The sequence below is a fragment of the Phyllostomus hastatus genome, unplaced genomic scaffold, assembly GCF_019186645.2.
Source record: "Phyllostomus hastatus isolate PE091 unplaced genomic scaffold, TTU_PhHast_1.1 phas_contig_38, whole genome shotgun sequence".
Lineage (NCBI taxonomy): Eukaryota > Metazoa > Chordata > Mammalia > Chiroptera > Phyllostomidae > Phyllostomus > Phyllostomus hastatus.
Genome location: NW_025333869.1, coordinates 7,537,282 through 7,551,013, shown reverse-complemented (window position 1 = coordinate 7,551,013; position 13,732 = coordinate 7,537,282). Strand labels below are relative to the sequence as shown.

The 13,732-nt window shown below is 37.3% G+C and overlaps 1 protein-coding gene across 1 annotated transcript in view; it reads left to right on the top strand.

Annotated features, from left to right (window-relative positions):
• Positions 1-1,049: 1,049 nt before the first annotated feature.
• The window catches only part of CUNH10orf53 (chromosome unknown C10orf53 homolog), a 30,068-nt gene continuing 17,385 nt past the window's right edge, over positions 1,050-13,732 (top strand). Inside the window, exon 1 of the mRNA XM_045841801.1 lies at positions 1,050-1,146. Coding sequence (XP_045697757.1) covers positions 1,050-1,146 — 97 coding nt within the window. The remainder of the gene's footprint in view (positions 1,147-13,732) is intronic.

Sequence of the window (13,732 nt, the reverse complement as noted above, 5' to 3'; positions counted from 1 at the left end):
TAGGTTTATCCAAGAATGCAAAGTATTTTAATATTAGAAGATACTTAAGGTTATTTACTCATCAATAGCTTAAAGAATAAAAATAATAGTATCATTCTAATTTATTATACAAAGTGGTACAGAAGATTTAAAAAGGCACCAAAATAAAATTCTAGAGTTGAAAACTAAACTGAAATAAATAATCTGATGGCTTTAACAGCCAGTAATACATAGCTGCTGGAGAAATTAGTAAACTGGATTACAGTTAAAAATAAATGAATACTCATTTATGTACATACATACAACCCCAAAAGAAGCATGAAAGGAAAATCACAGAAGAGAGGAGACATAAAGAATACATTGAGAAGGTCTAACATACATTTAACTAGAGCCCTTGAAAAGTGAGAAAATGGAACTGAAACAATATGTGACAAGATAATGGCCCCAATTGTTCTGAAACCAAATGAAGGGCTTAAATTCAGTTTCAAAATCTCAACAAATCCCAGGCAAGATAAAAAGAAATCTATACATAGGCATCTAAAAGCATTTCCAATCCATGCTATACTCCTGATTTGCCTGGGAAGGCTACGTGACCTGTCTGCACCTCAGTTTTGTTGATACACAATCATAACAAAATACAACCTATTTTATAGAGATGGTAAAATGATTAAATGAGATAACATGTGGAAAGTGCTTAATATGTTGCCTGATATGTACTTTTCTGTAATTGGCTGTAAATATTGGCTACTGTCATTTATCAACACTTTCCATACCAGGTTGAAATCCTGTTTACCTGGTTGTTAAGGTCGCTAAAGCAAGTTGTCTCCAACCACCACGACACCCTTTTGCACCCCAGCAGTGGGTGCACATTAGGAGATTCAGACATCTAGAAAGAGAAATTCCTCACCCTCTCCCATTACACCAGGCGCTGGGCTGGGAGTGGGGTGGAGGATCTTCAAGCTCCACCCTCACCCTCCCTGACCACGCCCAGTCACACCCACTCCTAAGGGCCTGAAGAGCAGTTGCCTAGCAGTGTGTGTTGCGCTGTAGCCCAGGCAGGTGGCCCAGCCATGCCCAAGAATGCGGTGGTCATCTTGCGCTATGGCCCATACAGCGCAGTTGGCCTGTCTGTGGAGCACCGCACGTTCCGCCTGGAGGGCCTGCAAGGTGGGCAGCCAAGCGCCAGAGGGCCACCAACACCAACCTGCGTGTGCCCAGGTATACCCTAGCTTCTGAGCATCTGTACAGGGTGTGCCTTCTGTCTAGATCTCCTTCCTTCCTCAGGCCCAGACCACATGCCACCTCTTTTGGAAAGTCTTCTCTAAGCCCTCAGCACCCTGGGATGATTGAGCATCTTCTTCTAGCTTCCCCTGTTTCAATATAGGAGTGGGAACAAAGCAAACATGTGAGCCCACTGGGTGCTGGAAAGTTTATGCAAGTCATCTGGATAGAAAGGATTACACACTCTGCTTTACACAGTGGGAAACTGAGGATCAGGAATAGTAAGTGAATTTTCAAGGTCATATTGCTGGCTGGAAAGTGGTGGGGTGTCTGTCCCCTGATCATTAATTCATGCAACATCCTTTTTTTGAGCAGCTAATATGTGTCAAACACTCCCCCAGTTACCTGGGACATACTAGTGAACAAAGATGTATGTACTTGAAGTGACTTTCTCATTGTTGACTACTAATTGACAGTATTGCTAAGACTCTGATAGAGAAACATAGTCATAGTGAGTCCCACGACTGGCCATAATTGGAGGGGAAGGGGAAAGATCTGGAAAGGTTTCTTATATTTGAGTTCAACTTTTAAAGAGTAAGCAGTAACTAACCAGGTAAAGAGAAGAAAGAGCATTCTAACTGAAGGGACTGATATCTGCAAAGGCAGCAAGCATGAATGAATGACGTGTTTGTTGAACTGATGGGAAGATGAGATTGGAGAGGTAGACAGGAACCAGATCCTGTAGGGCCATACGAAAGTTTTGCTGTTGTTTTTTTAAGATTCTTATTTATTTATTTTTACAGAAGAGAAGGGAGGGAGAAAGAAGGAGAGAAACTTCAATGTGTGGTTGCCTCTCAAGGACCCCTTACTGGGGACCTGGCTTACAACTCAGATGTGTGCCCTGACTGGGAATTGAACCAGTGACCCTTTGGTTCCCAGGCCTGTGCTCAATCCACTGAACCACATCAGCCAGAGAAGCCATATAAAAGTTTTAAGCAGGGGTATAAAACTGTGGCTGCTGTGAGAATAGATTAGAAGTGGTCAAGAATGGAAGCATGGAGACAAGTCAGGGAGCTATTGTAGTGGTCCATGGGAAAGATAATAGTAGCTTGTACCAGGACAGCCATAAAAGGGTGGTAGATGAAAGTAAAATAATGGTACTCTCACCCTGACTGGTGTGGCTCAATGGACTGAGCACCAGCCTGCAAACCAAAGGGTCCCCAGTTTGGTTCCCAGTCAGGGCATGTGCCTGGGTTGCAGTCCAGGTCCCCAGCATGGGGCATGCGAGAGGCAACCACACATTTATGTTTTTCTCCCTCTCTTTTTCCCTCCCTTACTGTATCTCTAAAAATAAGAAAATAAAATATTTTTTAAATGGTACTTCCTAAAAAAATATAGAGTGGAGGCAAGGGTCAAGAGGCTGCTCTCTGCATCCAGTCAGCTCTGGCTTGATCCAAATGTTGATGGATGAAAGTGCTCTGCACTAAAATTGAGAACACCAAAGGTGTTCAATTGGAGGAACATGCTCCATTCTGGACATTACTAAACTTCAAGTGCTTTCAGTTATGCAGGTGGAGGTTCTTAGCTCTATTGTTCTGGAGTTCAGAGAAAAAAATTTGTCCTGGAGGTAGGAAGGTATGAGTCATTGACTTGGGGAGAACGTATAGAATAAGAAGAGAGCCTGAGACTGAGTCTTCATGAACTTCATTATCTGACCCAAACCCAGAATTTTCCAGGCAAAATGCCTTAGGAGTGCAGAAGACACAAAATCAACAATCAGGGAAGCCTTCCCAGAGGAGATATTTTAGTTCTATTTAGTTTAGAGTGTGGGGATGATTTTCAATCATCAGAAAAATCTGCTTTCTCTGAGAGAAGAATTGATTGAGAAATTTCTGTTGTAAATAGCTCAGTATTATTTGGTAATGCTTAAAATGTTTTGTAGTCTTGGCTAAAGACACTAAATAACTGAATTTTTACTTCTTCACCATCTGATGAACTAGGCCTATCCACAAAACCTTGATCTCATAACCCATTTTTAGTAAAACGGTGAGACTAAGCAACTGCAGCATTTTCTTTAAAAATATAGTAGATCTAGCTTCCAGTCAAGGTGGTGGTGTAGGTAAACACAGTACTCAGAAACTTCCACAACTACATCAAAATTACAACTAACTACAGAAGAACCATTATTTAGAACTACCTGAAATATAGATGAACAGAAGTCCTATAACTAAGGTATAAAGAATAAACCACATCAAAACTGGTAAGAGAGACAGAGATGCAGAACAGGCTGGTCCCACACATATATGTGACGGTTAAAAATCATGAGGACTATCTCAGATGCCGAGGTCCTCCCATGGATCCAGCCCCACACCAGAACCCCTAGCCCAGGGTTCCAATGCCAGGAAGAGACATCCCAAAAACTTCTGGCTGTAAGAACCAGCTGGGATTGTAGCTCAGTGAGATAGAGGGCATCTGGAGTCCCAACCTCTTAAAGGGTCTGCACATGGACCTACTCAGTCTCCATTGCTCTGAGTTCCAGCACTGGGGCAGCAGCTTGAAAGGCACCAGGGACATAAGGGAGAAACTGAATTGTCTAGCTTCAGGTCGAAGACTGGGGTGGCAGCTTTCTCCCAAACATAAGTGCTAGCAGAGGCCATCGTTCTTTTGCTAAATATTCCACTCACAAAACTGTCAGGCAGTGCTATATTTGAGTCTCCAACAATCTGGCTAACACTGTACACCCCACCATGGTGATTTCCTGAGACCCTGCCCTACCCAACTTGTGGCCCAACTAAGACCTTTCCAGGGGCTTTCCATACAAACAACCTGTCTTGGCTCATGCTGCTGACTTTCCTAAAAGCTCTCAAACAAGCAACACCTGACCTCTGTGTACCCTGTACTTCTTGATAAGTGGCCTCAGGCCCAGCACTAACAGCAGTTGGCCATGGTTCACAGCTTGGCCTGTCCTGCACAAGTAGCAGCCATCTGCAGGTTGCTTTGTAGCTCATGCTGGGTCGACCCAGACAGAACACAGGTGGCAACTGATCTTGGCCTACATCTCCCAGAAGGTCCCAGAGCCTGTGCACCTGATGAGCAGCTTTGGACTATGTCAAAGTACCACCCAACCACCTCAATGAACAACACACTCCAGGGTACACTCAAGGTACCTGAGTGCTGGTAAAGTGAGTTCTGTTTGATGGGGTAGATCCTGCACTGCTAATTCTCCGCACTGGTTACAGCCAGTTCTCACAGGCCTGGTGGTAAATCTATCCCACTGACATGCCAACAGCAATCAAGGCTCAACTACAATAGCAGAGTATACATAGCCCACGTTGGGGGCTCACCTGGAGCACCCAGATCAGGTGACTGGATAAGCTGCATGATACCTACCACATAAGGCCACTCTTCCAAGCCTAGGAGACATAGCAGCTCAATTTAATACAGACAAACAAACACAGGGATGCTGCCAAAATGAGCAGGCAAAAAAAATGTCCCAAATGAAAGAACAGAACAAAACTCCAGAAAAAGAACTAAACAAAACAGAGGCAAGCAATCTACCAGATGCAGAGTTCAAAACACTGGTTATAAGGATGCTCACCTTAGGGAAAGAATAGAAGGACTTAGTGAGAACTTTAACAAAAGAAACTAGAAAACAAGGAACAAACAACATCCAAAGTGTGTAGAAGGAAGGAAATAATAAAGAACAGAGTGTAAATTAAAGAGTCTTAAAAATACAATAGAAAAAAAATCAATGAAACCAAGAGCTGGTTCTTTTAAAAAAAATAAAGAAATTGAGAACCTTTAGCCAGATTTGTCAAGAAAAAATAGAAAGGGCCAAAATAAATAAAATCAGAAATGAAAGAGGATAAGTGAAAACTGACCCACAGAAATACAAAAGATTATGAGGAAATGCTATGAATGATTGTATTCCAACAAATTGGACAGCCTGGAAAAAATGGATAATTTTCTAGAAACACACCAACTTCCAAGACTGAATTAAGAAGAAAAAGAAAATCTGAAGAGACTGATAAATACTAGCAAAATTAAATCAGTAAGTAATCAGAAAAGTCCCAACAAACGAAAGTCCTGGACCAGATAGCTTCAATGGCAAATTTTACAAAAGCACTCTAAAAAATTGAAGAGGAGGGAAAGCACCCAAACTCATTTTACAAGGTCAGCATTACACTGATACCAAAACCATACAAAGACACTACAAAAAAAAGAAAAAGAAAACTATAGGCCATTATCCCTTATGAACACAGAGGTAGAAATCCTCAACAAAATATTAGCAAACTAAATTCAGCAAAACATTAAAAAGATCACACATTATGATCAAGTAGGATTTATTTCTGGGATGCAAGATTGGTTCCATATTTATGAATCAAGTAACACAAACAAAATGAAGACTAAAAACCATATGATCATATCAATAGATGCAGGGAAAGCATTTGACAAAATCCAATATCAATTTATGCTAAAAAAAACTCTTATCAAAATCAGAATACAGGGAACATTCCTCAACATAGTAAAGGCCATATATACAAACCTACAGCTAACATCATACTCAACAGTGAAATTTTGAAAGATTTCCGTTAAGACCGGGAACAAGACAAAGGTGGTAAAAGACCAAACTATAAGACATTGAAGTAAGAAGTTAAAGAAGATACAAATACATGGAAGAATATATTATGCTCATGAATAGGAAGAATAAACATTGTTAAAATGTCCGTACTACCCAAAGCAATCTACAGATTCAATCCTTATCAAAATACCAGTGGTACTTTTTTACAGAACTAGAACAAGTCATGAATATGGAACTACAAAAGACCTAGAACAGATAAAGCAATGTCAAGATAAAAGAACAAAATTGGAGGTGTAACACTACCTGATATCTAACTATACTATGAAGCTATAGTAATCAAAGCAGCATAATACTGGGGCACCGACAAATAGATCAACAGAACAAAATAGAAAGCCCAGAAATAAACTCACATCTATCTGGCACACTATTCTATGACAAAAGCAACAAAAATGTACAACAGGATAAGACAGTCTCTTTATTAAATGATGTTGGGGAAACTGGACAGATGTATGCCAAAAAGGAACTAAAGTACTTTCTTACACCATATACCAAAATAAACTCAAAAGGGATTAAAGACTTAAATGTAAGTTCTGGAACCATAAATCTCCTAGAAGAAAACAAGGGCAATAACACTTTGACATGTTTTTAGCAATATTTTTTGAATATTTTTCATCAGGCAAGGAAAACAAAAGAAAAAATAAACAAATGGGAGTACATCAAACTAAAAAGCTTTTGTATAGCAAAAGAAATCCAAGTGATACATCTGATAAAAAGCTAATCTCTAAAATATATAAGGAAGTCATGACTTCACACACACATGTACAAAAAAAATTTAAAAATGGGAAGAGTATCTGAATAGGCATTTCTCCAAAGAGGACATGCAGATGGCCAATAGACATAAGAAAAGATATTTAACATGACTAATCATAGAGAACTTCAAATTAAAACCACAATAATATATCATCTTACACCTGTCAGAATGGCTATTGTCACTAATCAACAAACTGCTAGTGTTAGTGAGATTGTAAACTGGTGCAGCTACTATGCGGGTTCCTCAAAAAATTGAAAGTAGAACTACTATATTACCCAGGAATTCCACTTGAGTACTTATCCAAAGAAATACAAAGCACTAATTCTAAAAGATACTTGCACCTGTATGTTCATTGCAGCATTATAAACAATAACCAAGATATGGAGACAACCTAAGTGTCTATCATAAGGCAAATTAATAAAGATGTAGTACATATATTCAATGGAATATTACTCAACTATAAAAAGAATGAAATCTTGACATTTGTGACAGCATGGGTAAACATAGAGGATATTGTGCTAGGTGAAATAAGTCAGATAAAGAAAGACAAGTACCATATTATTTTACATATGGAATCTAAAAAATAAAATAAACAAACAAAACAGAAATGATCTCTAAGATACAGAAAATAAATTGATAGTTGCCAGATAGGAGGTGGTTTAGGGGGATGGGTGAAAAGGGTGAAGATTAAGAAGTACAAACTGGCAATTATAAAAATAGTCACAGGGATGTAAAGCACAACATAGGGAATATAGTTAATCATATTATAAGAACTATACATGGTGCCAGGTAGGTACTAGACTTATCTGGGAGATCATGTTGTAAGTTATATAATTGTCTAACCTCTATACTATAATACTAATAATAATAATACTAATATAAAATAATATTTAATGTAAACTTTAATTGAAAAATAAAATTTTAAAAAATATATTCTTATGAATATCCAGTTTTTTTTCAGTACCCTTTGTTAAAGAGACTGTTCTTTATCCATTGAATTGTCCTGGCACTCATGTCAAAAATCAATTGGTCATAGATGTGATGGTTTATTTCTGGACTGTCAATTCTATTCCATTGGTCTATATGTTTATCCTATGATGGTTCCACATTCTTTTGATTATGTATCTTTTAGTAAGTTTTGAAATGAGGAAGTGTAAGTTCTCCAACTTTGTTCTTTCTTCTGGTCCCTTGTAATTCCATGTAATTCTTAGGAATTTTTCCATTGCTTAAAAATACAGCATTGGAATTCTGAGAGAAATTTCATTAAATCTATATAATGCTTTGAGAAGTACAGTTGACCCTCGAACAATGCAAGGGTTAGTGGTACTGATGCACCACACTGTCAAAAATGCAAGTATAAATTTTTAATCCTACAAAATTTAGTCATCCCTCAGTATCTGTGAGGGGTTTTTCCCAGAACACACCCCAACCCTGGCATGAATACCAAAATTGCAGATGTTCACATTTCTTATAAAATGTCATGGAATAATGCATACAGACTGCCCTCCACATCTTCCAACTTCCAACCACATATAGAAAATACTCATTTTGATCCTCAGTTGGTTGAATCAGGAGATGCTATAGAGGGCTGACAATATTTATTGAAAAAAACAACAATGTACAAGTGGGTCCCTGCACTTCACCTTGTGTTGTTTAAGGATCAAATGTATAGTCCCTTAACAATGTTGTCTTTCAATCCATGCACATGGGCTATCTTTTCATTTATTTAGGTCTTTAACTTTTTTAGCAATTTTCATAGTCTTCAGTGTACAAGATTTGCAATTTGTTAAGTCTTTTACTAAGTGTTTTGTTTTTAGATGCTACTGTAATTGAACTCATTTTCTCAATTACCTTTTCAGATTGTTTATTGTTAGCATATAGAAATACAACCGACTTGTGTGTTCATTTTGTATCCTTAAACTTTGCTGTTTTGTTTATTAGCTCAAACAGTGTTCTGTAGACTATAAGATTTGTAAAACCTTTCCATCTGCAAATAGAGTAATTTTACTTCTTTCTTTCCATTTTAGATGCCTTTTATTTATTTTTTTTTGCCCAATTTCTCTAGCTAGAGCTAATACTGTGTTGAGTAGAAGTGGCAAAAGCAGGCCACTTTTTCCTGCTTTTTTCCTGAAAATCTTGTCTTCTTCCAGATTTTAGGTTAAAAACTTTTGGCCGTTCTCCATTGAATGTGATGTCAGCTGTGATGTTTCATATGTGGTCTTTATCATAGTGAGAAAGTTTTCTACTATTCTCAGTTTGTTAAGTGTTTTTATTATGAAAACATATAGTTTTCAAGTGCTTTTTCTGAGTCAACTGAGATAAATATGGGGTTTTGTATCCTTCATTCTATTAATGAAGTATATAATATTTATTGATTTTCTATGTTGAACCAACCTTGCACCACTTGGTTATTATGGTGCATATACTTTTATTATGCTACTGAATTCAATCCTCTAGTTTTCTGTTGGGGATTTTGCATCAATATTCATGAAGAATATTGGTCAGTAGTTTTCTTATAATGCCATTGTCTGGCTTTTTTAAAAGTATATTTTATTGATTATGCTATTACAGTTTTCCCAATTTTTTTCTCCACTTTACCCCCCTCCTCACCCCTGTACACCTTCCACCCTCCAGTATTCCCCCTGCCCCTGCTTAGTTCATGTCCAGGGCTTGTACATATAAGCTCTTTGGTTTCTCTGTTTCCTATACTCTTCTTAACCTACCCTTTCTATTTTATGCCTACCAATTATGCTTCTTATTCCTTATAACTTTCCTCCCCTTCTTCCCTTCCCCTTCCACACTAAAAACCCTCCATTCGATCTCCATTTCTCTGGTTCTGTTCCTATTCTAGTTGTTTTTTGGGTTCATATTTGTTTTTGTTTTAGGTTCAGTTGTTGATAGCTGTGAATTTGTTGTCATTTTACTGTTCATAGTTTTTTATCTTTTTCTTTTCCTTAGATAAGTCCCTTTAACACTTCATATAATAAGGGCTTGGTGATGATGAACTCCTTTAACTTGACCTTTTCTGGGAAGTACTTTACTTGCCCTTCGATTCTAAATGATAGCTTTGCTGGATAGAGTAATCTTGGATGTAGGTCCTTGTCTTTCATGACTTGGAATACTTCTTTACAGCCCCTTTTTTTCCTGCAGGGTTTCTTTTGAGAAATTATCTGAGAGTCTTATAGGAACTACTTTGTAGGTAACTCTCTTGTTTCCTCTTGCTGCTTTTAAAATTCTCTCTTTATCTTTATTCTTGATTAACTTAATGATGATGCCTTGGTGTGTTCCTCCTTGAATCCAATTTCTTTGAGACTCTCTGGGCTTCTTGGATTTCCTGGAAGCCTATTTCCTTTGCCAGATTGGGAAAGTTTTTCTTCATTATTTTTTCAAATAAGTTTTTAATTTATTGCTCTTCCTCTTCTTCTGGCACCCCTATGATTCAGATATTAGAGTATTTAAAGTTGTTCCATAGGTTCCTAGGCCTCTCCTCATTTTTTTGAATTCTTGTTTCTTCATTCTGTTCTGGCTGAATGTTTCTTTCTTTTGTTCCAAATCATTGATTTGAGCCCCAATTTTCTTCCCTTCACTGTTGGTTCTCTGAATATTTTGCTTTATTTCACTTTGGGTAGCCTTCATTTCTTCCTTCATTTTGTGACCAACTCAATCCTGATTACCAGTGTTTTGAACTCTGCGTCACATAGGTTGTCTATCTCTTCATCACTTATCTATTTTTCTGGAGTTTTGATCTGTTCTTTCATTTGGGCCATATTTTTTTTTTGGTCTCAGTGCACCTGTTTTATTGTAAGGGGGCAGAGACTTAGGTATTTTCCAGGGTGGGGCAACTCTCTTTGCTGCCCTGTGGCACGGCCTATGCCGTGGCCGTGTGGCACGGGAGGGGTCAGAGAGGGAACAATGCTGCTGGCTCGCTCTTCTCTAGCCCCACTTTCCAAGTAACTCTCCTGTGAGATTGGGAGTTTCTCCCATCATTGCACCCCCCCCACCCTGCAGTATTTTACGGCTAGTTTTGATTCTTTACTTTCCCATTCATCCAGCCCTGCCTCGCCCTTGCATTCTGCAACCTTGCCACCCACCATCTCTGCTCAGCTGTCTATCTCCTGTCTCCCATCTCTACCTCTCCTACTGGTCTGGGTGAATGATTTTTTAACTCCTTTGTTGTTGGAATTCCCTGCAGTTTGATTTTTTAGCATTTTTTGGTTGTCTATTGTTTTTAAATTGGTTGTTATCCTTCTTTTGGTTGTGTGAGGAATTGAAGCATTTCTACCTACACCCCCATCTTGGCTGAAACCCATTGTCTGGCTTTGAGATCAGCATAATGCTGGCCTCATAGAATGAGTTTGAAAATGTTCCCCTCTCTTCAATTTCTGGAAGAGTTTCAGAAAGGTTGGCATTAATTCTTCTTTAAGTGTTTGGTAGAATTCACAAGTAAAGCCATCTGGTCCTGGGCTTTTCTTTGTTGGAAGGTTTGAATCCCCTTACTAGTTATTGGTCTGTTCAGATTTTTTATTTCTTCTTAACTGTGTTTTGGTAGTTCTGTGTTTCTAAGAATGTGTCCATTTTATATAGGTTAGCCAATTTGTTGATGTATAGGAGTTAATACCATTCTCTTACAATCCTTTTTATATATGTATTTTTAAATACTATCTATTTCTGTAAAGTTAGTTGTAATGTACCCTTTTTCATTTATTATTTTAGTAATTTTAAACCTTCTCTCTTTTCTCCTTAGGCAATATAGCTTAAGGTTTGTCAATCTGTTGATCCTTTTAAAGAACGAACTTTTGGTTTTGTTGGTTTTTTTCCCCATTTTTCTATTTTCTATTATTTTGTATTCGGGTCTAAGTTTTATTGTTTTGTTCCCTCTGTTAGTTTTGGGTTTGGTTTTCTCTTGTTTTTATAGTTCCTTAGCTGTTCAATAAGATCATTGATTTGAGACCCTTTTTAGTATAGGCCTTTACAGCTATAAATTTCCCTCAGAGCACTTTTACTGCACCCTGTATTTTAATATGTTGTGTTTTAATTTTCATTTTCTCAAGATATTTTCCAATTTCCCTTATGATTTCTTCTTTGACTCATTGGTTGCTTAAGAGTGTGTTAATTTCTAAACATTTGTAATTTTTCCAGATTTCCTTCTGCTATTGCTATACAGTTGCACTTTTTTATGAAAAGTGATAGTCTGTACATATTATTTTAAAATTTATTTAGACTTGTTTTGTCATGTAAAATATGACCATTTCTATAAAATGTATCATAAGCACTTGAGTAGAATATATACTCTGCTTTTGGTGGAATGTTCTATTTATGTATGTTAGGTCTAGTTGGTTTAAAATGCTATTTAAGTCTATTATTATTATTATTATTATTATTATTATTACATTTTTAGGAGGGGGAGAAAGGGAGAGAAACATCAATGTGAGAGAGAGACATTGATTAGTTGCCTCTCATACATTCCCAGACTGGGACTGAACCCACAATCTAGGCATGTACCCTGATGGTAATCAAACTAGTGACCTTCTGCTTTGCAGAATGACATCTAACCAACAGAGCAAAGCTGGTTGTGGCAAGTCCTCCATTTTATTTTTATTGCTTGTATTTTTTTATTGTTGTTCAAGTACAGTAGTCTGCATTTCCTTCCCACTACTTCCCTCTGTCCTACCCATCCCCGCCTCCCACCCTCTATCCTGCCCCCTTTGGGCTTCGTCTATGTTTCCTCTATACATGTTCCTTGATGACCCTTTCCCTATTTTCCCCCGTTATCCCTCTCCTCTAGTTATTGTCAGTTTATTCTTTATTTCAATGTATCTGGTTATATTTTGCTTGTTTGTTTGTTTTGTTGATTAGGTTCCACTTATAGGCAGATCATATGGTATTTGTCTTTCACTACCTGGCTTATTTCACTTAGCATAATGCTGTCCAATTCCATCCATGCTGTTGCAAGGACTGGAGCTCCTTCTTTATTTCTGCTGTGTAGTATAGTATTTCATTGTGTAAATGTACCATAGTTTTTGATCTACTCATTTACTGATGGGCACCTAAGTTGCTCTATTTTCTTATTGATAGTCTGTCTAGAGGTTGTACCCATTATTGAAAATAATGTATCAAAGTCTCCAGCTATTATTATAAAACTATTTACTCTTCAATCCTGCCAGTTTTTGCTTTATATATTTTAGGGTTCTGACAGTTGTATACAGATATATAATTGTTAATATCCTTCATAGAGCACAGCTTTTATTAATATATAATACCCTTTTTTGATTCTTGTAAACTTTTGACCTAAAATCTAATTTTTCTGAAATAATATAGACAATCTGTCTCTATTTTGACTGTTATTTGCATAAAATATTTTTCCATTCTTTCAATTTAAACTATTTAGTGTCTTCATATCTACAGTGAGTCTTTGGTAGACAGTATATAAATAAATTCTGCTTTTTAATTCATTATGTCAATCTCTGCCTGTAATTAAAGAGGATAATCTATTTACTACTAAGTAATTACTACTAAGGAGATACCAACTTCTGCCATTTAGCTATATGTTATCTGTATTTCATATCTCATTTTGTTCCTCAATTTCTCCATTACTGTCTTTTAAAATAATTTAGTTAATTTTTTGTAATTACTATTTTTTATTTCCTTCTCCTTTCCTTTTCAGTATATTTCTATTTTTTAATTTATTTTATTTTATTTTTTACATTTTCTTATTATTATTTAAGTACAGTTGCCTGGTTTACCCCCCACCATTTCTCCCACTCCAACAATCCCCACATCTCATCCTCCATCTTTCCCCCTTTGGCTTTCTCCATGTGTCCTTTATACATGTTCCCAAAAACCTCTTCCCCTTTTCCCACCTATATCTCTTTCCTCCTCCCCTCTGGTTACTGTCAGTTTGTTCTTAATTTCACTGTCTCTGGTTATATTTTGTTTGCTTGTTTTGTTGATTAGGTTCCAATTATGGGTGAGATCATATGGTATTTGTGCCTCACCACCTGGCTTATTTTACTTACCGTAATGCTCTCCAGTTCCATCCATGCTGTAGCAAAGGGTAGGAGCTCCTTCTTTCTTTCCTTCTGCTGCATAGTATTCCATCATGTAAATGTACCATAGTTTTTTGACCCACTCATTTACTG